This window comes from Phyllostomus hastatus, unplaced genomic scaffold (genome assembly GCF_019186645.2).
Source record: "Phyllostomus hastatus isolate PE091 unplaced genomic scaffold, TTU_PhHast_1.1 phas_contig_40, whole genome shotgun sequence".
NCBI lineage: Eukaryota > Metazoa > Chordata > Mammalia > Chiroptera > Phyllostomidae > Phyllostomus > Phyllostomus hastatus.
Window position 1 is genome coordinate 96,560,489 of NW_025333872.1, and position 26,206 is coordinate 96,586,694.

A 26,206-nucleotide genomic window follows, 5' to 3' on the forward strand; every position below is an offset into this window, starting at 1 on the left:
TTTTGAATAGGAGTCTCAGCTGTTGCCACACCCTTCCACCTGAGGCAGGAATGGAAAACACCAAGTCAATAATGTCACCCCAACAAATTCAACAAAGAAAAATGAAAATACCAAGTCAAATAGCAAACCCTAAAAGACTGTTAATGAATGCACTGTATTTTTCAAAATTATAGGACAAAATCTACAGGTAGGTTTTCTAGTCAAGCCGAGCCTTAGAAGTCACTTGTGACTGTATTGCTTTTTCCAAAAAGTCACATCCTTTATATTTGTCTACTGTATGTTCAGCTTCTTTTTCAAACTTTTGATGACCTTTTCTCATAAATCAAAATCAATCATAATAAGCATTTCTCCCTTATTAAAATTAATTTAGTCCTTCAGTAGCCCATATGTCCATTTCAAGAAAAATGGAACATTATTTAAAAATTGTTCACTCTCAAAAAAAAATTGTTCACTCTCATGAGGTAAATGGGGCTGATTAACTAATAAATATCTTAAAACAAGGGAAAGGAGCTGAAGGTAAAAGTGGAGATGAACTCAGCAATTCCATGTAACCTTACATGAAGAGTGTGCAATAGATGAAGAGTAACACGTAAGAAATCAACCCTGGCTGGTATAGCTCAGAGGATTGAGCACAGGCGGTGAACTAAAGGGTCGCTAGTTCGATTCCCAGTCAGGGCACATGCCTGGGTTGCAGGCCAGGTCCCCAGTAGGGGCAACTTAAGAGGCAACCTCACATAGATGTCTCTCTCCCTCTCTTTCTCCCTCCCTTCCCCTAACTCTAAAAAGAAATAAATAAAATCCTAAAAAAAGAGAGAGAAATCAACCTTTTTCCTTTTAAAGGACTTAAAATAGATACAAACACAAAAATGAACTCATTTAATCAGCAAGAACCATCAGCAAGAACCACACCACTAGCTTCAAGCAGAGTACAAAGTGGTAGATGATGGGGACTTAGTATTTCCATTCCACTTATCAGTGACCAAGGCCACAGAGGAATCACCCCGAGTCTCCCGCCTCTGTGTTACCTTCAAGCGATCCACGGACCCTCAGGAGCAACCTCCACCACTGTGTGCCCCTCGCCAAGGAGTTTGGACAGCGAGTGCTCTTGGGAAACCGCTCCTCCAATAGAAGGGAATGCCCAGATACACTCAGCACAGGGACGACAAAGGTAAACTGCACCAGGAGAGGACGCACTTTTCCTTAAGGTAACACTGCATCCAAGGCTTGATTCGGAGAAGCCCCCCAGTCAGAGGATGCCACTCTGAGGTCGCCCTGAGTGGGGGACAGGATGTTCGGTGTGCGGGGAATCTGCTCCCTTCCAGAGCATGGTAAATTTTGGGACGAATCTATTGCACTTCAGAAATTAAAGGTTTTTCTTTTCTTTTGTGAATTATTCATCAAAATAAATGAATAAAAGTTGAAAAACTTGTATGTGTCAACCTCTGTAGGTGTCATTTCATGAACAAAAGAACCTTATGAAAATACAGGCGCCATCACCCTCTTCAAGGTGGAGATGAGGAAAACAGAGACTGGGGAGCTGAGACGCCTGGCCCCTCCCACGGAGCCACGGAGCCACGGAGCCAGGCTCCGGAGCCACGCAGGTCCAGCGCCTGGGGACGGTGCGCAGAGAGGCGAGCAGAGGCCTCCGTGACTTCACCCAGAGCCGGACGCCCCTGTAACGGCAGCTTCCCTCCTACAGGGGGTGACAAATGCATGTTGGACGGGACATCGTCCTAGAAAACATAAAAGGCACCTCGACTTTTATGAGGACAACACGCGTCTTGACGTTGCTCAGAATGAGCCGAGTCCGGGGGCGGAACGGGCGAGCTGAGGAGGCAGGGGGTTGGGGTGGGGGGGCTGCCGATGCGCAGTCTGAGGGTCTGAGGGTCTGAGGGTCCAAGCTCCAATCGCCCTGGAAATACCTCGGACACGTTTCTGTGTTCGTCTTCTCTCCTTTCGGAACACGGTTCTGAGGAACTATGCACACCCCGAATGCAAGCGCAGAGGTGCAGTTCCCCTTGAACTACGTAAGGACATAAAAACAAACAGAAAAAAATCCTCGGCAAAACCTGCGTTGGGATTTCAAAGGCCCGCGCATCTGAGACCAAGTCTGCGGCCCACTCCGAAACCCAGGCGCCCGTGGGCCCCACGCGCCCCGCCCGCCCCTCGCGTGCCGGGAGGCCCTGTGAACGTAGGGAGCGGGGCGCTGCGCCGTGCAATTGGTCTGCATAGCCGGCCACACGGGAGTGACGGCCTCAGACGCGGGAGGACAGACCCAGCCCGCGGCAGGAGAGGAGACAGTCCAGGGCAAAACGAAACCCGAGGACAGAGCGGAACCCTCAGTGGCGGGCGGCTGACAGAAGCGCGACCCTCGAGATTCCTAGTTTTCTCCCCGGGAGCTGTGCTCCCCTCGCGGCTGTGTGCTCGCCTGTGTGAAGGGGCACTCAGCAAAGGCCGAGACTTTTTAAAAAAAAAAATCTGCCAGTGTCCCAGACTGGAGGACCCCGCTGACGCGGACTTGGGAGGCCATGAGTCACCGAATGCTCTCCCCGCACACCCTCGGGGCCCACGACGGGCTCGCGTGGCCCCACTCACTCAGCCCAGGGCGTTTTCCTTTCACGGAGCTTCTGCGGCTCAACGGTCAGGACGGGAAGCAAGACCCCCCCCCCCCCCCGTTCCGTTTAGTTCTGTTCTCCAGGCAGGGATGGCTCAAATGAGTTCTTTTTGTTCCACATTTTCCTTTACCTCCCGTTTATTTCACACCCAAAGGATAGGAAAGGCGGGATAGTTACCAATGTCTGTTAGTTAACTAGAGCCCACCTACGAGTGGGACGTGAGTGAAATGCACACTCTCATTACGTGCCATTCACGAGTTTTAAGCATTAAAGAGGTCTTTCATGCGAAAGCCTGGTTCTCCGACAGTAACCTCCAGCGTGTTGCCAATACTCGGGGGGAGGGGAGGAGGAACGGGGCGGGGGGGGATTTCGGTGAGCAACCTTCAGGTTTAGGAGCTGTAGGGTGCGCGTCTGAACGCAGACTCACGTTCCCTGAATTCCTCTCCAGAGGGCGAAGACGACATCAAATGAAGAAATCTCACAGGAGTCAGGCCCGCCAGGGGGACGGAGTCTGAGTCGGAGTCTGAGGACCGAGACGACGGCGTGCGTGTGTCTGAGACAGGGGCGGGGTGGAGAGCACTGACGTCTCACCGTGTGGGGTCTCCCCTCTGGCGGCTGCCGGGTCTCCGCGGGGACGGGCTCGGGCCACGTGGACGCTGGTGGACACGCCCCCTGGGAAGCCCCAGAGTCGCACCCCCCCGCGTCTACCTGGGACCCGCGTGCGCGCGGGGCAGCGGGGGCGCCTGAGACCTGAGCGCGTCCAGTGAAACCCGCAGACCTGTGTCTCCGGCCCCTGGGGGAGCTAAAACAACCTCAACATGTTTTTTCCTCCGAGTCCGCACCTACCCACGCCGTGCTTACAGGTGTCTCCTAAGTCCGCAGGGGCACGCGGACAGCGAGACTTCTTCCCAAAGACAGGCGGCGTCCCCGAGGGCTCTGATCTGCGGGCAGAGGCAAGGAAGGCGGGCGCCCTCTCCAGCTGACCCGCACCGCAGCCCGACGCCGGTCCGGGGAGGGGCTCCCTGCGGAGGTCGCTCGCTCGCTGGCTCGCTGGGGCAGACAGCCGCCCTCTGGTTCTGGAGTCTGAGGCTTCATGCTGCTTGGCAGGGGTCAAAGTGACCCCCGGAAGCGCCTCTGGGGCCACTCAGCTCAGCGGAGGAGGCCGGCGCTGCGTCTCGGCGGCGTGCAGGCCGCGGGAGAGCTGCTCCCGCACCGGCCCCTGCCCGGCCCCGGCCCTGCGGCGCCCCAGGGTCGCGCCTGCAGGCCCGCGCGCCTGCGCACAGGCTCCGCCCGCCGTTCCCCGGGGTGTGCGGGTCTGTGACCCGCTCCCCTCGACTCCCGTCGGCGCCGACCGGCCTCGGGGCAAACACACTGGCCGTCTGTGCCGTCGTCTGCAGACTTACGTGTTTATTAACTTATTTAGTTTAGTTTGTTGGGACGTTTTAGTCTAATTCCGTGTCATGGTGAGTCACGGCAGCACGACGTTTTTATTCCCTGGTACAAGACGCCTCGTCGGGGGCTCAGCTTCCCGAGCCTGTCACACGAGGGAACCGTGCAAAAGGAAAAGGAGATTCTTTATTTTTTAAAGATTTTATTTATTTATTTATTTTCAGAGAGGGAAGGGAGGGAGAAAGAGAGAGAGGAACATCAATGTGCGGTTGCTGGGGGCCGTGGCCTGCAACCCAGGCATGTGCCCTGACTGGGAATCGAACCTGCAATGCTTTGGTTCTCAGCCCGTGCTCAATCCACTGAGCTACGCCAGCCAGGTAAACCACCTAGGTTTTAAAATTTTAGTTTTAAAGCTTCAGACCCACTGTGTACATTCTCCTTGGTAGCCATTGTCCTTTTCAAGGGTCCCGTCTCCCCTTTCACCCCTCCCCCCTCCCCCCCTGCTCCTCTCCTGTTCCTGGACGCCCCCCCCCCAGCTCTCCTGTCTGGCATCCCACCCTCCCTCTCTTCCAGCACAGAGCAGGGTGTCCGCAGCGCCCTTCGCTTCTAATAAGGTCCCAGCTGAGGGTCCATTCACAGCCTCTCCTGCTCGCTTCATTGACACGTTGCTCCCCTTCAGCAGCTGAGTGTCATGGCAGAGTGGAGTTAGCTGGGGGAGTGAGGGGGCAAGGCAGGCGCACAGACAATCGAGCTCTGTTGGTGACTCCAGCTGGGTGAAATTGTGCAGGTTTCCTAACCCTCGATCTTCATAGGGAGAGGTTGAACCAGTGACTGCTGACGTCTCTACCAGTTCTAATGGTGCGTGATGAAGTAATGCACAATGAAGTGTGATTAGGCTAGCCTTCTGAGGATGCGGGAGTGGGTTTTCTGGTTCAGACCGTTTATTGATCCAGGTATGTGTTGGGTATGTTTTTGGGGATCTTCTCCATCCCCTGTGCTCCTGGCTCCCAACTCAGACTCTGATCCAGGGACTAAAATGCAAGGACTCGGTTTTCCACTGATGGGCATATATGCATTTCATCCAGTCTTACCCTTTGTATGTCGGGTTTGGGGAGAAATTGCTGCGTTGTGAGAGAGAGGTGTCAGTAGCAGAAGCATCTCCTAATGCAGACAGACTCCTTTCTTCTCCCTCCTCATCATTCGTTATGAGTACATTCTGAAAGTCGGGATGACAGAAAAAGGCTCGGTCTGCTCACGTGAACCAGTTGTGGTTCTGGGCAGCACGGGACAAAGCCCACAGCCCCCTCCCCACCTCCCTGCAGCGCTGCGCTCCCGCTCAGGGAGGGTGCAGCAGAGGGCCCGGCACCGGCCCTGGGACTGGATCCTCGGGGCGGGGCGGGGCGGGGTCTTGGCTGCCGTGTGTTAAGAAGTCTGACCCTTCCGCGTTACCATTGCTGTTATTTTTCTCCAGTCATACATTTTCCACCATATGCATCATTTACATTTAGGGGTGGATAGAGTAATGAGTATATGTTTTTCCCTTAAAAATATCTTAAGAAACACATAGACTATATTTGGAAGCAGGGTGGCCAAGCGGAGGAAGGAGGTCTCTCAGATTTCAGCCTTGGGGAGGGGTCCAGATGGCCAGCACGGAACTAGCACTTTGGATTTCCTGGGGTGCCAGGCCCTGTGGCCTCCTTGGGGAGCTGGGCAGGGCCCCCAAGTCTCACCCCCTCTAACACCCCACCCTGCCCCCACCATCCCCGGGCTGCCAGGGTCCGGGCCTGTTGGGGATGTAGCCCAGGTCCTCCCCCCCGTGGGGTGGGGGGAGAGGCCCAGCGAGAGGCGGTCATGCCCTCTGCAGGGGAAAGGGCCGCCTGGTCCCTGGTGATTCTGGGACAAAGGCTCACTCTTCTGCAGCGACTCTCAGCCCCAGTCTGGTGGAGGCTGGGACCCGAGGCGGGGGCGGGGCGCTGTGTTGCTGAGGGGCCCACCCGTGACACAGCTGCCAGCTGCTGGCCCCGCTCGCCTTTGTGCCTTGCGGTATCTCGGACCTGTCCCGTCTGTCCCGGCTGCACCCCTGGGCCCCACGGCTCCTTTTCACAGGGCAGCGGTTGTGGCCGCTGGTCTGGGCGACTCCAGCTCAGCCTCCAGCCCCGGACCCTGTCCTGCAGACCTCCGTCCCCCGGGCCCACCGAGTCCGGGGCCTTCGGATCAGCAACTCCCCCCCACTCAAGCCTCCGAACACTTATGAAGACTTTGCATTTCCGTTCTCGTTCCAACAGGAGGGCTCAGCCCTGCCTGCCGAGGCCCCCCGAGGAAATGTCCCCCTTGGGGGACCCTTCTCCGAGCCTCCAGGAGGCCCCAGTCCATCCATGAGAAGGCCCGGTGGCAGGAGACCCCTCTGCAGCCCGGGAGGAGGCCTCGGCTCAGGCCACGGCACCCCTGGGTCTCACCATCTCTGCTTGTCTATGGTGGGATGCTAGGTCAGCGCCCGCCCCCCTGAACACGTGGTCCTTCAGTCCGGGGGGGGGGCACTCTGCTGCAGCCCACTGGGCCAGTGCGGGACTCCCTCGGCCCCACAGCGGGGCCGGCTCAGCCTCCGAACCCCCCTCCACGGCACGAGGTGACAGTCTTGCCTCCAGATTCAGGTGACACTCGGCCTGGTGTCCTCGGAGCACAGAGGGAGGAGGGCGGTCTCTGGACAAGGCGGCCGCTTGGCTGCGGGGCATGCACGGGCCTCTCCACACCACACGCATGATAAATGCAGGGTGCAAACCGCAGCACAACTGTACATCTGGCAAAGACGAGGTTTTTCACAAAATGCAGAAGGGGGCGCTGCCCCCTGCACAGCCCAAGGTCGCTGCCTCAGATGCAGCTGCTCAGGAGAGGGGTGAAGGGTGAGTCCTGACACGGTCACGGGGTCGGGGGGCAACCCCATCCTTAGGGGGCTGGTCTCCAGTTGGTCGCTGTCCAGCTCCAGGCACCTTGCGGAGCCTGTGTCCCCTGGGCCTCTGCCCACCCACAGGCCCACTGACCATCGACACGCCCGCCCCCCGGGGAGGGGGAGGGGCCAACTAGCTGAGACTTCGGGAGGCACCAAAAAATTCCCAGTAGGCTGCGTTCCGTGTCCTGATGTAATCTCGCCTCTTTCGGTCTTGGATTCCAGACTGAAACACTTTTAAATGGATGTCGTTTGCAAATGAAACCAGGTCACCCCGAAACTCCTCCACTACAGAAATTCGTGGACCAGCACCAGGGGCCGATGTCTAAGGGTGGGTCTCCTCTTGCCACGACAGCCACTGGGGCCCCACCCCCACGAGGGGGCCATTCCTTCCCTAACGCTCCAGGGCCTGACCCCCAAATCAGTTCTGAGAACACACGCGGGCGAAGTGCACGGTGGTCGAGGGCTGTTTATTTTTGTTTGCTTAAGATCTTTGGTAACAGCTTTGAAAATGAATGCTGATCCTGTCTGTCAGACTTTTAAGGTGTTAACAAGTGTTTATGAATTCAAGCAGCACGCCTTAATACTTCTGAGAGTTTCACGGGCCTTACAGTTCGTGGGAATTAGTCTTTAAAAAATGTCTCTGAGAATCGGTTAAATGTTCTAATCTGTCATGTTGAAACTAATAAACACTCTTCCTTTAAAATAGGTGCCAATAACAAACTCGTCTGTTTTCTATAGGAGGAGATCACTTCTACTCCTCTGTGAACAAGAATCAAATTTCCTTTTTTAAACCGGACCTCACCTCGAGGCACTCGTGGGGTCACGTGTGGCTGTAAGCGATCATGCCGAGACCCAGGCCCCCGTGCCGCTCCTCCCCCGAGGGGGCATCTCACACGACATCATACCTGCACCGTTGGCGCGGGGCGGCCCAGGTTCAGGACACCGTCTCCACGCACGCGGGTCCGCGCTGCTGTCCTCGGCGGCCACCCCCTCTCCCCTCCCGCCCCCTCCTCGTCACCGAGGGGCTGCGCATCTCTCTTCCAGCCTGTCATTCTGTCACTTGGAGATTATCATGCACCGGCACTTATCAAGGATGTGGCCTTTTGAGACTGGCTTTTCTTCACTTGGCACAATTCCCTGGAAGCCCACGCAGATCTGGGTGTCACTGTCCCTGCTTGTCGCCGGGCCCCTGTGGCCGGTCCAGGGTCCGTCTCATCATCCACCCGCCAAAGGGCATCGGGCTATTTCCAGTTTGGGCCATTGGGAGTGGGGCTGCCGTCCACGTTCCTGTTCTGGTTTTTGTGTGACCCTGAGCCTTCTTCATCACTCTGGCCCAGACAATCCGCAGTGGGACGCTGTGCCGTACATGGGCAAGTTCACGTTCAGTCTGTGTACGGCCCCGTCGTCCCCTCCTCCAGCGTGGCTGTGCCATCCCGTTCTGTAGTCCCCCTGGCAGGACGCTTCCCCATGTCCTCGCTGGCATCCGAGGCTATCCACGGGTGACACTCCAGTCACCTGGCTCACTCAGTGGTGGCTGACGGTGCCTTCCACACGCCCGTCACCCGGGCGCCCTGTTCACAGTCGCAAGTCGCGTCTTCCTGTTCCTCCCCCTCACAGACCAGAACGGCCCCGACCACCCACATTTGACGGCCACATCTCCTTCCGTTTTCCTGTCGTCCTCTAAAGCCCTTGAAATCTTGCCAACAACAAAACAGAACACACTAATGTGCAAAGGAAAAAAAACTGTGCTCAAACAGTACTTCTCCAGCTGGTCTGTGGACATACCCTCTAGGAAGTGAGAATTACACGAAGTTATGTAAAAGGCATGATATTAGTTGGATTCTAATCTCAACAACTGGTATCTTTTACCAGTTAAAAAGACAATATCACTTTTTTTTAGTTACGATTTTCATGGTGAGCCTGAGTTCTCCGGCCACCAAAGGTGGTCCTACGCTTGGGGAGGCACTGGGGTCCGCCTGTCCCTGCACGGCCCGGACACTGCCGTGCACACACCTTCTGTGCCAGAGCACCTACTGATGGGATCCTTTTTTCATTCTCGAGAGCATCCCACTTTGCATCGTGAACTGTAATGGCCACACCACCTATGGTCACTACGAAAAGAAAGAAAATGAAAACAAAAGGGAAAACCCAGCAAGTAACCCCCCCCCCCATTCTACCCTCTCAGTACACCAAGGGGCTTATGTACATCTGTGAGGGGGAACGCTAAGTAGCTCCTAAGCACGGTTCCTTTTCTCTCCCTTCCCATTGCACACGCTGTGCTTGTCCGTGGAGTGCAGCGCCTGTACCAACGAGGGGTTGGCTCAGCAGGAGTGAGCAAACTGTTGTCAACAACTTCTGAGACTGCAAGGATTTGTATCTAAGAACCCCAATATTCCGCCAGCTGTTTTCCTTAATACAATATAACCACCAGACTCGCCAAACAAATGCACACATTACTTGTCTTCCAAATAAAACTGTCACATGGAAACAATTTGCCAGCTTCTCAACACCAGATCACTAACTTGTGATCTCATAAAAGTTACAGAAACATTGTTTGCTTTTTCTAAAGTCCTCAGGTATGCCTGAATACATAGTTTCAGTAAAGTATACGCCAAGTTGATAGAATTAAAGGGAAATTTCTGAGATTATAAGTGATAATATATACATCACCATATAAAGAAAGGACCGTTATTAGCCCTGGCTGGCGTAGCTCAGTGGATTGAGTGCGGGCTGAGAACCAAAGCATCGCAGGTTCGATTCCCAGTCAGGGCACATGCCTGGGTTGCAGGCCACGGCCCCCAGCAACCGCACATTGATGTCTCTCTCTCTCTCTCTCTCTCCCTCCCTTCCCTCTCTAAAAATAAATAAATAAAATCTTAAAAAAAGAGAAAGGACAGTTATTAATTATTAAGAGGATATAAGCAGAGTTTGGGGGCCCGCTGGTACACTTTCCCCTGTCACTTGAATTTTTATAACTAGCATACAGTAATTCTATAATCAAAAAAACACAGCCTACGTATCTTAAAAGGGAAATAATGATGTTGGAAAACATATTTAAAGGACACTAAAAAAACAGCCACTCTCAAAAACGTAGCTGAGCAACGTTAACTGATGCGGGAGGTGGTTCGAGGCACATCTGGGGTATTCACACCATCTCCGTGTGACTTTTAAAGTCTCAAAATTTAGCAGGTTAATTACACAAATGATTGAAACAGTCCATAGTGTTCCAGAAAGTGAAAGGTGAATTTTCTTACAGATTTCAAAAACTTGAATTTTTTAACTGTTACATACGGTGCACTCTGCCAGTAAAAGCTGGCTTTCAGTACGCGCAAACTTTGAAATATATACGGTGTACGTCACTAAAAAAATACAGCCAATTAAATCATTTGACTTTTCAGGGTCGTTACTCTTCTCTAATATTTACAGCCTAAGCTATTAACGTGGAAATGTCTTTGGTCTCCCAAGGTCAGGTCCGGTCGTATCATAAAGCTCGCAAGAGCGGGGGTGATAGCGCAGTGCCCTCCAGACCGGCCGCAGAATGGCCTGTTCTATGCAGTGACGGCCCCCAAATGCGCATACACATTTTAAACATCGTAAAATTGAGTACTCGTTGAAGGAAATGTGTAAGGATCCATCTGGAGGAACCCATTTTTACAAATCAAAAATGTGTATGGGTCCTATTTTTTTATACTGTAAATCTAATTTATTATTACAAAAAGAACGCGACCAGGATAACTTCCCTGTGACATTAAGACAATGTGAACAGGTTTCCACGTTCTGGCTGTGATGATTAATTGGACACGTGGACAAATTAATTTGTGGATGGGTGGATGGGTGCCCCAGCCTCCGGTCAGACGTGGGTCTGGGCATGTCTGGGAGGCTGTGCTTGGGTGGGGAGCGTTGGAATCAGGGCACTGAGCAATACGGGGGTGGGGGGGGGCATTTAGTCAGCTGAATGCCTCCGGGGAATGAAAAGAAGTTGCTTCCGCCCAGGGGCGGACCGGTTCTGTTCCAGTCCAGACCGGTTCTCTTTCCCCTGCCTTTGCGCGTGAGCCGCAGCGCCAGGCCTCCCTGGGTCCCCAGCCTGTCCGCCCACGGAGCGGGGCCACGCCATTGCCCCTCCTGGCTCTCTGGCGCTCGGGCTCCCACTGGAGCGAAGCTTGCAGACTGCAGCTCTTGGGGGACTTGGTGGCCCTCTGTGGTTACGGGAGACCATCCCTCCTATGTAAATCTCCCGTCTCTCGAGTGTCTGCCATGACACGGTAACCGCCTGAGCTAAAGCCGACCCTCTATCATCTACCTACCTACCTACCTACCCACCTGTGTGTGTGTGTACATACACACAATATATGTCCATACACGTATATTGGTTCTGTTTCTCTGGGGAACCTTGGCTAATCAATACACTGGCTAATAAATGACATTAATAATAACACGGCTTATATGAATTCTATTCAGACAAAATCATATAAATACTGAAGTCCCTGTCATTTTAACAGTCCATCTAACCGCAGAGCTGATCAGTTTGGGTATACACAACCACATTAGAACCTCATTTTCCTTGTAGAATTCTGAATAATAAATGTGGAACGATGTGGAGGTGATTTCAGGGATTTTTGCTACGTAGTGTGTTGGGTAGGAGGAGTGACTCGCTATTTAATGGGCCCTGAATACTCAGCTGCATGAGTTAATAAGAGCTCTTTACAAAAAAAATCAAAGCATTATGAATAACATACCCAAGATGAATATTTTATATTGCATACTTATAGGTATAAGGAAAATAATAAAGAAATGCACAGAAGCATATTGATGATGAAGTAGAAAAAAGTGTAACTCTTTCCAATCTGCTTCAGATAAATAGAGAGTACAGCCGACACCCACTTCATGAAGATCTATTTTAAAAGCAATAATAGCATGACAAATCTCCACTGAACAATGCTGCTACAGGTTTCTCTCTTCACTACATTTATTCAGAGGAAATGTAAAGTCTTTTTGAGCTAGCTAAATTCAAGTTCTGCTGCTATTCTTAAGGTAAGTAAAACCTGTATTTGGAAGGGTCAAATATTTATGTATAAACTCCACAAAGTTCTTTTCAGTTAAAATACACAAACACACACAAGTGCACACACACAGGTGCACACACGCAAGTGCACACACACACGTTTTCCTCAATGACATATGTATCCCATTATTGCTGAGGCTCCTGAATTTGCTGTGTGACCCGTGACAAAGTAGTTTTGTGCTGTGTAAGGTAACCTCTGAGATGCTGGAGTAACGTCTGATGAGAAGGACAATCGGGGTGCGGAGGCCAAGGAATGCTAACGTGTACACAGAGCAGCAGCTTTCCGCAACGTACTGCAAGAATTCTTACAACGCGCAGGAACTCTTAACACCAACACCTGGGTACTGAGTTGGGGCGCTGACTTCTTTTCCCTCAGACTGTCAAATCAAAAAATGACAATAGCCAATATAACAATAGACCTCTGATGGGAATGAATCAAAATTATACCCATTTTTTGGTTGGATGGGCAAAAAAAAATATGTGTTTCTGGTGTGCCGCAGGACTTTAGTAATTACTTTATGTGTGCCATGAGATGGAAGAGGTTGAAAATCAGTGATAGAGAGTTTCCTGTATGTCTTACTTTGTTAAAAGAGCTTTACAGATATTAACCAATTTAGTCTTCTCACTGGTTAGAAATTAACCAGTGAGATAGGTAGTATTATTGTTCCTATTTTACAAATGAGCAAACTGAGACACAGGGCGGCCACATTCTCCAAGTAGGTAAGATACATTTTAAATACTCCTTTGCCTTAAGTTGTAATATTAAAAATCAGACACTGCCCAAATGCTTGAGTGACACTGTTACGATATGAACTCTAGAGAGTGCCACCCACACAGTAAGAAGTGAAGGTTATATAACACGGAAAGTGCTCGTGATACAAAGCTAGGAAAATCAGAATATGCATGTGCACTTCCACGCAGACTATGGCTACAGACCGGCAGCCCCGCCCCAGGCCAGGGGTAGCAACAGTCAGCCCAGCACAGCCCCGGCCGCTCCCGCAGTGCCTGCCTCTCCTTCCTCGCTCATTGCCAAGCCCGCCCGTGTCTCACGCTCCTGGACTGGAGGCCTGAAGGCCACCAGGTCACCACTGCTGTCCCCCGGTCCCAAGGCCCTGGTCTTCACCAGCCTCCATCTTCCCACCAGGGTCCTTGCCGGCGATTTGGTCGAGTATCCACAGAAGAGCCAGCCGGATGGACGCTGCCTCCTCTGCGGGCCCGCCCCTTGCTCCCTTGGAAGGGGTGGCTCCTGGTCCCCACGATGACCCACAGTGTGTGCCTCTGCCCGGGTGTCCTTAAAGAGGGCCCTGCACAGTTGCAGGGGCTCGAGAGAACTCTTTACAGTGGAGAAGCACCAATCCGTGTGAAGACACAGGCCCAAGCGAGCCCCTGGGCTCCACCCCTGAGTCCTCCACCGCCCGCCTGCGGGACAGGCCCCAAGCTGCTCTCCTGCGGGCACCGCCGCACCACGTGCAGAGGTCATCACCCCCACGGCGGCCACACGGGGTCCAGCTCCCGTCCCTCCGCACGCAGGAGACCCCAGTGCCAAGTCGGCCGAGACCCTGTGAGTGCAGCTCCAGCCCCCTTCCCGCCCAGTCTCCAACACCTCCTCCAGGGCCTGGGAGAACGGCACCCATGCTTTCCCCCAGCCCGCCACATCCACGCTCGCTCCCCAGCTCTGGGGAGCTGCTCAAGCTTGGATTCTGCCCGGAGGCCCTCGGGGTAGGGGGCCTTCCACTGTGACCAGCTTTCTCCGCCGTCAGGACCCCCTCACACTCGTGTTTCCACATGCACGGGCAGTAAGACCTTGTGCACTCGTGGTGCGCTATTGGGTTACGCCAGGGAGACGGCTGATAGCCTTCTCCGGTGCCGTATCGCTCAGCCCCATGCTTCTGCGTTAAAACCCTCCTTCGAGGGCTGCACCCACAGACGCACTGTGGGTCCCGCCCGTCCTTGGGATCCTCCCAAGTGTCTATGAAGCATTTGTCCAAATAGAGAACCTAAATCAATAAAGATTTTACACAACATGGTAACAAAAATTAGTCATCTGTCGCACTTAGTCTAACCCCTCGGCTCACACAGGAGAGGTGCCGGAGCGTGCGGGACCTGGAGCTCCAACCTTTCTGGTGACAGAAAACGTTTCCGTTTGAGGAGACGCTTTAACATCGGTTGTTTGTGAAGGAAACATCCTTGGATTTCGAGGTTGGCAGGTACAGTAAAAGCATTTTAGTTCACGGAAATAAAAAATGAAAACACTTTTGAGCACAGGCACTTCCCCTATCAAAAGCCATCGCCCGCCAGCTGAGCACAGCTGTCAGGGCTCCAAGGGCAGGTGCCTCCCAGACCGTCTGTCCGTCTGCATCTGCGGGAGAGGCTCTGGAAAGGGGGGGGGCTTGCATTTCTATAGCTCCTTTTCTGAACCCTAATTCTTAATGCATTTCCCTGAGCAGCTAACACCCTGGTGGGGTGGGGTGGGGCCCACAGGGATGGCAGTACCAGGAGAGACACCACAGCCGGACACGCAGCCCCCTGTGCACAGCCGCCCCCGCACAGCGCCCCCCAGGGGTCCATCCGGGCCTGCTGAGAAAGGGCCCATGCGTCTGCGGGTCCTCAGCGCCACGTGACCCGCCCACAAGCCAGCGTTCCGCCTCCCCGGCCTTCCCAAAGAAGCACCTCAGTCCCCGTGGAACTGTATTTGCTGGCTTCCACTTAGAGGGGCCAGCACGGTCCGTTGGTCCCCTAGCGAGGTCTCCCCTTATTCCTACAGAAGGCACTGCTCTGAGTGACACCCCCAACGGAGGAGAGAAGACGCGCACCCCCCCCCCCGCCCGTTGCCAGCGTCGCGGGGGCCTGTTCTAGGGGAGATCGCGCCCGAGCTGCAGACATTAACCACCGAGGCGGGCTTGTGCCGGGCGGCACCACCGGCTTCAGGGCGATGGCCGTGGGGCGGGAACCCCCACGCTGGCCGCGCAGTGCGTGGGGCCCTGAGCCCCGCGCCTCCTCCGCCCGTCGCAGCCGCAGCCGCCCCACTGGCCTCCAGGGGTCCCACTTGGGTCACAAATCCCTCCCCGCGCAGCGCGCGTGAGCAGCCTGATTTGGAACAATTTATTCGCATCCGTCCTCATTAAGATTCAAAGGGAATAAGGGAGGTAGAAATTGAGCCGACACCGAAGCCGTGCCTCGCTGCTCCTGCAGTCAGTAAACATTTATTCACCGAGCCAGGCGCGCCTGTTGCCGCCCCGGCGCGCTCACTCAGGGTCGTTCTTCCGATCCGTCCCGCTTGCTGTTTCGATGCATAATTAAGAAGGTCAGAATTAATGGAGCGGTGCGGAGTAAAGTTCAAGGAATCCCCAGGCACTATTTATTCTATTAGATCTCGGGCATGAATGTCAGCTCGCCAGCGCGCGCAGCCAGAGCGACGGGCCGGGCCTCGTCCCAGGGCCCGGCCCGCGGAGGGAGACTCACCTGCACCACCAGGTCGTTGCGGAGCTCCTTCCCCGCGAAGATCACCCGCAGCTGGTCGGCTGGAACCCCCTGTCGCTTAGCAACCGCCTCCTTGAGCTGGAAGATGCTGGTGGTGGGATCCACCTCCACCGGGAAGCCGTGGCTGGAGTTGAACCTCACAAACACTGGCCGAGACAGTTGGGAGGGAGAGAAAAAGTGAGCATCACTCACAGTGGCGACAGCGACATTTCTGAACGAGTTACCGCGCCCCACTCCCCCACCCCCGCGCCCTTCCAGGAGCGGCGTGCGTTTTCTTTCGCTTACGACGTAATGCTGCGCAGTAACGTGTGGACAAACATGGAACATGGAGTCCCCGCGCGCTATTATTGGTCAGCGACCCACGAACCAGGCTGCATGCGCCCTGTCACAGCTGACCTGGGAAACGGGGACGCCAGCAGCACGCTTGCAGGACTGGGACGCGAAGGGTCCCCGAGTTTGTGGGGGCGTGGCCTGTGACAGTACAAACTCGCGCTGCCTCTGGGGCCCCTCTTGGTCAAACTCGGACTGTCCGTGTTAGCGCTAGTGCAACAGGAAGACCGCAGTGGCTGTGGGCGCGCTCTGAGACTTTACGCGAAGTGATGGATGAGGAAACGACTCCTCCTGTAAACTGATCGCTGTAACAAGAGTGAAGTTCCCAGGGCCTCCCATCGACGCGATCACAAGACCAAGTTACTCAAGGGCCTGCTCTGTGGAGATGGGAAGATGCAAGCCACTGACAGACCAGCACGAAGGCTCGCGCGCGCAGTGAGCTGGGCAGGGTGGCCCGGGCCGAAGTCTGCATTGGGCCTTTTCCGAGGTACGCATCTGCCGTTTCTTTGGAAACCAGTGACAGGGCCTCTGTCCCTGGGGTTTCTTCCCTCCCCTCTGCACCCCGCTGGGACGCCCTTCCTCCCCACGCCCCTTCTCACTGGCAGGGGCCCTGCCACGTGTCCAGGGGCCTCACACCCCCTTCAGGGAACGTTTCCAGGCGTTCCCAGGTGTTTGCAGGCCTCCCACGGAAGTCCTGGCCCACTCTCTTCGCTTTCCACGAGTCCCAGCTGCTCTGCCAAGTGGCGCAGAGCCCGGCCCGCTCTCACAGTCTCCCCCCAACCTCGGGGCACAGGACTCCAGGCCCCGCTCCCCCCGGCGCAAGCCTGCATCCCAGCCTTCCTCCTCTCGTCCCCGCATGCCCGTCCTCTGCTACGTGTTCCCAGAAAGCACAGCCCAGGAAACTCCTGGACCGCCTCCCGACGTCATCACGCCACACCCTCCGTCACCCCACCCGAGGACAGCCATTCACCTCCTCGGTCCATCTCCAATGTGACCTCCCCGAAGGCGTCTCTCACTACTGGACCCCCGAGGTTGCGCTCTGCTCTTGGGGGCTCCCGTGACACTGACCCCCCGCCGCTGCCACTCTCTCTCATGGAAGCAGCCCCGCGTGGAGGCCAGCAGCACCCCCGGCAGAGTCCGAGGGGCCCGGGCAGCAACCCCGGGTCCAGCACCCGGGCCAGCGAGCACCCTGCCCCCTAGTTTCCGACACTAAACGCGCCCTGGAGGGTGTCCGCTCACAGTGCTGGCGACGACCACACAGGGGTCTTCAAAGCTCAGGCGCGTTCGCACGTGCCGGAGGTGTTTCTGGGGCAAGTTCCTCCTCCCTGAAAAGACTGTGAATGCCTCAAGGCCGGGCCCTGTAGCTGCGCCTCCTGCAAGGTGGCATTCCACTGGCTCGCTCTCAGTGAGGATGAGATTGCAACGAAACGGTACTTACGCCGCCTGTAACCGCCGAGCACTTCCCACGGGACCCCGGTTGTGCCCTCCACTCCCGGAGTCTGCGCGCCCCGGTGATCTGAGAAGGCCAGCGTTATTGCCCCTACTTTTTCATGATGTGATACAACTTATTCAGATTTACCGACCATTCAAGGATTCAAAACATAGATACTTTTGGAAGAAACAAGTGTTCCGTATTCCAGAGTTTGAGCTTTACCCGGGAAGAGTGTCCACCCATTTTATTTAATAACGTCTCCCAAACATCTCCCACGTGGGCAGAGCGCAGTGGATATTTTTATTGAATTTATTGGGGTGACATTGGTTAATACAATTGCATGGGGTTCAGGGGTACAGTGCTGTAATTCACCAACTGCACGTTGTACTGTGCGCTCACCCCCCCAGGTCCAGTCCCCGCCCTGCTCACCCCCCTTTTAGCGGAGCAGGAAGAGGGGGTCTAGCCCTAGAGGGCAGCGGCCACTTCCCAAGCACATCAGCTCCGCTGTGACGGAATCAGAATTCAAATTCGGCTTCATCTAACTCTAAAGCCCTGTCCCGTTTCTGCTGCAACAAGTCACCTAACATATGCTCAGAGTCCATACTCCTTTTCCTTATGATGAAAAGAGCCATTGTAACGTGATCCAGGTACTCCCCACACAGGCGAGCGGCGGAAAACGGGGTTAAAAATGCGAGAGCTCCACCGAGGAGCCGAGAGCAGGCACAGGGAGCAGCGGCTGCAAGACAGACTGGGACAAAAACGGCTCTGAGACCAGAGCAGGCGACACCACAGAGCAGAGCCTGGCGCGTTTTAGCAGCAGGGACAATACTGGAAAAAATAAAGATGGGAAGTGACAAACGTTCCAAATAGAGGAAACCGATGAAAAAAATCTGCAGAGGAAAAGGTGCTGCTGAGGCGCTCGGAAGTCGACCTCGTGCGACACCTTTGAAAGCAGAGGGGGAAAGGGTGTCGTGGAAGTCCTGGGGGTCTCCCCGCACGCCCGAGCCCCGGAGACGGCCAGTGCATCGGGGGAGCTGGGACCCGGGACCGTAAGGGGCGCTGGGGACGGAGCGATCTCGGCTTCTTAAGCTCCGTGTGAAAATGCGTGTGAACATCTTCTCTCATGATCCCCACGGATGTGGGGTCCTGGAGGCTCACCGCTGCTGCCGGGGAGGCAACACGGGACAGCCGCTGGGGGGGGCAGCCCGGCAGCCCCCTCCCACAGCAAAAGGCAGAGTCACCACGGGCCCCGCCCTTCCACTGCTCCGGGTTCACCCGCGAGACGTGGACACAGACGTCCGAGCAGAGGCGGCGGACGAATGCCCACATCGGCACCGTCCCTGGCAGCGGGAAGGCCGGCTCGCTGAGAGGTGGACGCGTGCCTGCCCGCGGGGCCTCCGCGGTGAGACCGTGCGTGGTGGTCAGAAAGGACGGACGCTGACGCACACTCCACGGGGATGGAGCTGAGGGAAGGCGGGCCGGGCAGGACAGATCACGTGCTGTGTGACTCCGTGTACGCCGGTGTCCAGAAGAGTCGGATGCGTGCACCCAGAAAGTACAAGGGGGGCCCCCCACAACCCAAGATTTATTTATAGAAACTGCGTGTTTGTTCTTACGTTTAAGCTTCGGTCACCCTCGAAGCTCTCTCCATTGGATGCAGGGAGCCTGTCTAGACGCTTTTTCGGCTGCTCAGCTTTTGAACTCGTCCCGTTTGATGCCTTGTTGTGCTCCTGCCATTTTTTTGTTTTACCTCTTCCAACACGGGCAAAACGTTTCGCTTTGAGGACTTTTTTTATCCAGAGAATTGGGTGAGGTCAGGTGAATAAGGAGGGTGGCACAGGGGTCATGCCATTTTTGGTTAAAAACCGCTGAACACTCAGCGCAGTGTGGGCAGGTGCGCTCGTCTATCACCTGTCATGAAAGGGGGCAAATGCATCGGGTCTTCAAACACATTCGCTGAAGCCGAACACAGCCTCTCACAACAATGCCAGCTGGCACATTAATGCAGGTGGGTTCCTAGAACATTCACTTAGTGGGGGAAGCCTGGACTACAGGGGCCCATCTCCAGGAGATAATTCCATTTTTTGGGGGGGTCCTCCCTCATATATTAGCAGTTGACTAGGGTGGCAGTGGAGTGTGTTTGGGGAGAAATAGGGGTTTCTGCTAAAGGGTGGAGGATTTCTTTTTGGAGTAATGAAGTCTTCTGAAATTAATTGTGATGACGGATGCACAACTGTGAATACACTAAAAGTCACTGAATTTCACACTTTAAATAGGTGAATTGTACAGCACGTGAGTTACGCATCAGTGAAGCTATCTCCTCCCAAGGTCCCCTCCCCAAATCTTTGTGTATCTGTCACTTACTAAAGTATTTGGCAAAAAGATAGTCATTAAGTAATGCTGGAATAAGCAAATGAATGTGTGTTCATTTCACTTTAAATGGCTTTCTTACAAAATTTGTACTCATCACCTTTTGCATGTTTAGATGTTTCTTTCTATAATGTAGTCACATTTTATTGTGAAATATCACATAGTGGCCGGACCTAAAAGTGCTGCGAGGACCTGGAGTAGTGCTAATGGTGCTATTTAAAAAAGGAGACATCTATTTCGGCTTTTAACATAGAAAATCTAATTTGCTCCAATTACTCTCACTGTTCTAATTTCCATATGCTTTCAAGTACAGATAAGATTTAGACCAAGTTGCCGGTGACATTAAAATTCATTCATTCATGCTTTCAACAAATATCTACCGAATAAGTAACCATGTGCTAGGCACAGTGTGAGCGATGCTGACACACTGCAATGCGATCTGAGTTTTCCCCGATTTCGTACCACGGGCGGCAGACCGCATGCTTGGAGAACAGGCGAGAGGGAGTGCCCAGGGGCTGCAGGAGTTCAAAATGTTTCGGAGAAAAGGAAACATCGATGGCAGATGCAGGAAAACAGTAAAGAATGTCCAGATGGAGTTTTTCTATTTTTAATTGCTACGGATAGAAGCCACAGTTTCCTAATCCCTCTTTCATGAAAGGCCCACACCGCGTCCGTTAGTCTTGGGGAGGCCAGTGCTACGGGGACGGACGTGTCTGTGGCAGTGACCCGACAGCAGCAAGGGTCTCGGAGAATGCTGAGCCCCCTGAAAGCATTCCTCGAAACTTCTGCCGGGCTAGGTTTTCTGCTGCGCGAAAGGACAAAGTAAATAACTCGTCTTTCAAGATTCAGACAACGTGACAACTACAGAAAAGTATCCCGGGTATCCCACATTTCAAAAGAAAAATGTCACCATATCTACCTGCCTATTTTCTGAATCGCATGGTACTCTGAGATTTGTTCCGTGACGATGAGCTGCGCGTCGGAGGCTGAGGTTTGGGTGGCGGATGCGGTGTTGTCACGTGCTGCGGAGCTGGCGTGACCCCGGAGACCCGGTGAATGAGTGACGTGTCCGCAGTGTCCCATCCTCGGCAGCCCCGCTCGGCCCCTGGAGACTCAGGCCTGAGGCGTCCCTCCTGGAGTCCGTCTGCGTCACATGCCGTCCCCCTCCGTTCCCTGCTGCCTCCGGCTTTCCCCCGCATTCTTGTCTTTTCCAGCGAGTCCACCCTCTCGCGATACGCCCACAGTAGGGCTGCTTCAGTTTCGTCGTCTTTGCCTCCTATGACGTTCCAAGCTTAGTTCATTCCAGGACCCACGTGCCTGCCTTTTGGGGGGCACAGGGCATCCATACAGCGCCCCTCCAGCACCGCACTTCAGCGGAGGCGGTTTTTTCCCTCTCAGCCTTCTCCACTGCCCAACGTGCGCGGCCACACCCAGTGAGTGGGGACAGGAGGGTGCGGACGGTCCCAGCCTTGGTCTCCAATGACACATCTTCGCTCTTGGTGCTCTTCCCTCATTCTTCCCCTGCTGCCCTGCCGAGTCTCAGCCGTCCCTGATTCCTGGGCCGCAGCCTGCCTCTGACCGGGTGGCCGAACCAAGGTCACGGGCTCCAACAACCTCCGGGTCTTCCTTGTCCACGTTCAGGTCATGCGTCTCTTCGGCAGCCAGGGCGCTGGTCGTCTCGATGCTCAAATGCAGTCCTGCTGTGACGCTTCCTTCTTTCACCGTCAGAGGCTCTCCCAGCCATTCCTGGTAGATGTTGCTCTCTCTGGCACCTCACGAAACACACTGAGAAAGTCGAGAGACCAGTCTGACAGCCAGGTGGCCTCTCGGCTGCTGGTGAATTCACGACGGGCAGTGGTTCACGCCGGCCATGGCCCTCCATCCAGGTAACGTCCCCGTATCCTGCACCCCTCACCCCAGCTGAGAGCCCGCCTGCCCCAAACGCCCAGCCCCTGTGAAAGTCTGCTGCAAAGGCTTTTTGTCACCTGTTCTTTGAGTGGTCAGCTGCCGCCACTGACGTTGCTTCCACAAGTACCGCAAAGAAGCCCCTCCAGCGGTCGGCGGGTCTGCGCCCACGCCTCCAGGGGAGCCCGAGAAGCGGGCTGGCCCGTCCTGCAAGGACGTGTCCTTCTCTGACGTGTGACACGACCGCCGGCTACTTGTTGCTGTCTACAGAACTCTCCTTCATGCCTCCTTGTGCTAGGTCCCCGAACGGTCCACAGACTGCCTACGGGACGGATTTCAAGCCCGACCAAATCTTCTCTTCCCAGGGAAGGGTCATGGGCGGTGAGAGGAATTCTTCACCTGCCTTTGCAGGAAGCTTCCAGAAAAATTTCACGGTGCTTTTCATTATTTACATATACGCACATTACTAATGTGCCGAGAGTTCTGACTCTCATTTGGAGTTCGGGTGGACTGAGCTCTTCTTAACTGAGACACGGTTCATATACTATGAAATTCACCCTTTCTAAGGGTGCATGTGTCTCCCAGTACATGCAAAGAGTCGTGACCCACGCCAGTTGTTCATTGTTAGCTAGTTCCCAAATATTTTTGTCTCCCCCCAAGCCCCCCACCCATGAGCAGTCCCTCCCCTGAGGTCCTGGCAACCAGGGATCCGTGTCCTGTCTCTGGGGACCTGCCTCTCACAGGCCTTTCGCATAAACGGAGTCAGACGACACGTGGCCGCCTGCGCCCGGCTTCTTCCACTCAGCGCGGTGTTTCCCAGGCGCGTCCACGCTGCAGCGGGAGTCAGCACCACACTCCCGTTTACGGCCGAGGGACCTCGCCTCGTATCTCCTTGGGGTCTGAGGGACCCGGGGGTCGCTTCCGCTCCCTCGGCCGTTGTAAGCGATGCCGCAGAGGACACCTGCACGCACGTGTCCACGTGACGTGTTTTCGTTTTTCTGAAAACACACCGGCGGGATCCTAAGGCAGCGCCACACTGACCTTTTGAGCAACTGTCAAAACTTGGCTGGTCGTTAAAATCGCGCAAAAGGGGCGGCTGCACGCGGTGTTGCCAGGGCAGGGCTTTGTCGGACCAGCGCTATCGAGTCCACGCGTCTCCTCCCCGTGGTGCGGCCTCACGTTTTACACGAGCACCCAAGCGCCTCCCACGCACGACGTTTGGGCGGAACGGAGGCCGACAGTCCTTCCTGGCGGACGCGTAAGGAAAAGCCTCAGGACAGTGGGCTCCTGGTCCGAAGTGCCCACTATTTCTGGGCTAAGTCCCCGGCTTGTCTCCTGTTTGAAACTAGTTCCGGCATTTCCCCTTGTTTCCACTGACATGACTGATGTGTAACAGGGAGTCAGTTTCGTGTGTACAACAGAGAACACATTTCACATATGTATGCATTGCGAGATGATTACTGAAATAAGTTTTAGTTGGCGTCCACGCTGCAAACCGTCGAGGACACACACTCTCGGCCCCTTTCAAACACACGACGCGGCATCACCAACTCCGGCCCCGCCCTGCACGCTGCGTCCTGGGAACCCACTCATCTGTCCTGGGAGTCTGCACCTCGGACCACCTTCCTTTCTGCTGGTGGCCGTAAATCTAGGTTCCTGTCTGGAAAATGCAGCTTAAAAGTTATCACACGATGGGAAGCCAAATGAAAGATGACACTAAAGACACTAAGCGCAGAATTACGGGCACTCAAAAAGAAAGCGAGAGCACGGCGCTCTGGATCTGCGCAGCACAGGATGAAACGGCGCTGGCGTTAAAATCGCTCAATCTGCTGACGACAGCAAAAGAAAGCCACCCACTAAACGAAATGAGAATTCTACGGCGCCGCACGTTTATGTGAAGAGCGCCCCAGCGGGGGGCTGTTGTGAGTGGGCGAAGCCGGGTGTTGCTCTGCGGTGGCGCGATCGTGGGGGTCTGGCAGAGACTGTCCCAGCTGCACAAGGTCAGAACACCCTGGAAGTCATGCTTTTATTATCATTATTATTTTTTAGTGAAAGAAATGGAGGAAGGGAAGAAGGAAGAGTGGAAAGGGAGGAAATATTTCCAGAAGTTTTTCAAAAGGCAGAAGTCGACTTTGGAGAACCACAGGCAGGCAGAACAGGAAGCAGTGGCCGCTGGGAAAGCGTGGGCTGCCTGGCTGACGAGTCCGCCAGCCTGCGTGGGCTGTGGGAGGGCGTGGGGCCGAGGGTGGGAGCGCATGAACCAGTGCGAACGTGTCCCCCAGAACTTGGAAGTGAGACCTATTTAATACCACATGACACTGTCAATTTCCCCGTCGCATAGGGTGACTTTGACACTCGTTCGTTTGTGGTTCTTGTACATTCCTGGGTCCCTTGTGATTTGAAAGCCGTGAAGGAAAAAGATTTCTTACGATTATATTTTTTCTGGCCTTTTCTCCGTACAAAAACATGATCACTCACATCAGTAGTAAGGGTACGGAACCACAGCACTTAACAGAGTGAATACTACTTTTCAAGCTGCGAATACATCTGCCGCATTTGGGTGGCTGGCATACGTAATGCCAGTAACAACGGTGACCAAAGAAATGGAATTCTAATGTTTTGTCAGAAGAGGCAGATTCCACAAATGACCTCAGTGTTCCGAAGACATCAAAGCAAAAAATAAGTTTTTTCTGGAGGTATTCACTGATGGACGAATTTCTTTAAAACTCTCCAGACAGAACCAGAAATGTGAACGCTGTACTTATTATCCGGATAATGTGATCTGCTGAATTGAAGGTAGGTGATACACAGGACTCCGACTTCACGATGGGCTCTACAAAAATCTACCCGGGGCTAATTTGACAGGTTTTGTGTGTCCTTGAAACTCCACTAACACTGAGTTACAGCGACGATGTTTAAGAATGTAACAAAGTTATCACAAGAACATTGCACCCAAGTCTCCCTTCCACGCTCCTTTCCTATCTGTAACCCTTGGATACATGGTGATGAGTATATATCTCAATGTATTTCTGTCTACCAATATTTTTATTATGTGATTTCTTAAGATGACAACTGCAAATAATAACTCGTGCTGAAAGAGAATGCCAGAACCACCACCATTTTTCTTTTCTTGACGTATGTACAGATATGCTTAATAATAGAAGTTAATAAAGAAACATGCCCGGCTTATTATTTCTAGATTGACTGCAGAAAGAGCGACTACCCTCTCGGAGGAGGTGGAAGTTTATACATGTAGGGAGGAGGCAACAGCAGGGATAAATTACTTCCAGAAAATGACGGTTCTCGTTGCTTTTCCCTTCTTCTCTTACAACTTGTGTGGCGATGTGAGGTACATGGGTGGGCTTGTCCTCAGGGGGCGGCACAGGCTGCTGGGGTTCGATGCTGGCCCAGGCCCCGGGCATGGTGAACATCACCTCTGCCCCGGGTTCCGTGCCATTGCTAATTCTGAATAAAAATGGACAAGTTAACTCGCTGCACCTGCTTCTACTGCAGGACCAAATAAATGCCACCATTCTCTTTGGTTTTCACTCATTTTTCCTTTTTAGCGCTACCTTGTTTAAAAAGGTTGGGTGAATTTGGCTAACTCTCGCTGTTAGGTAAGGTACTGAGAAGTGTTCGAGTGCGTTGCATACAACAGTTACAACACGCAGGACCTTGCTCCAAGGTAACAGCAGCGAAGAAGCTGGCCCCTACTCTCACCACCGACTTCTAGGAGGATAATCAATGACAAAAATAAGCAAGTAGATAAAAAATACCATCAGCTGGACTACTTTGAATTATTCCTATGATTCTGTCATCATATGTAGTAGTATTACCAATCTCTGCTGATACGTACACTTCTTGGGGGAGTCCCCTTGACTGTACTACTCAGAACCATGCCCAGCCCCCCACTCAGCACAGCTGCCCCCACTCCCACCTTCGTCTCCGCAGAGCGCATGCACATGGGACGAACTTCCCCCTGAGGACCAGGCCTGGGGTCTGCACTGCTCACGAGTCTTTCCCCAGTCCTGGGCACACAGTAGGTGCTCAGTAAGTGCAGGGCGAGGGGCACCAGGACACAGGCACGCAGTGCGGAGGGGTTCCCAGAGCACGGACCATGCCCTGGCCGCCTCCTCCCACCGGCCCCGCTGTCGGCTCCGCTGAACAGGCAGCATCATCGGTGAGCGGCTCTCCCCAAAACTTAGGGGTCGTCGTCAGTTTCCTTCTTTCTCTGGCACGTCCCACTGTGAAGCATCTTGGTTCTATCTCCGAAATGCAGCTTGGATTTCTCGACCTCTCTCTGTCGCCACCATCCCCTCTCTCCCCAACGAGAGCAGCGGTCTCTTAACACCTCCTTGTCCTTAAACACGCAGATCCCTCCCAAGAAGAGGCAGATGGATCTCTTAATCAAGTCGCGTCACCCCCAACTTAAAGCCCCTCCATGATTTCCAGTTGTTCACACAGTGGAACCCACACTCCTCCACTATACTGAGGTTCACACCACGTAACATATACTCCCCACCACACTGCTGTTCGCATCATGTGACATACACTCCTCACCACACTGCTGCTCCCAGAATACAATCCTGAAGTCCCAGCGCTGCGTGAGCGGCCCCCAGGAAGACCCTCCCTCCTGCAGATCCGCGGACCAGCGCTGGACCGACGGGGAAGGCGGA

General features: G+C 54.2%; 1 protein-coding gene across 3 annotated transcripts in view; it reads right to left on the minus strand.

Annotated features, from left to right (window-relative positions):
* Positions 1-26,206, minus strand: part of PRKN (parkin RBR E3 ubiquitin protein ligase) — an 831,387-nt gene that overhangs the window by 634,244 nt on the left and 170,937 nt on the right. For all 3 annotated transcript variants that reach the window (XM_045844065.1, XM_045844064.1, XM_045844066.1), the window contains exon 2: positions 15,476-15,639. In XM_045844065.1, coding sequence (XP_045700021.1) covers positions 15,476-15,639 — 164 coding nt within the window. The remainder of the gene's footprint in view (positions 1-15,475; positions 15,640-26,206) is intronic.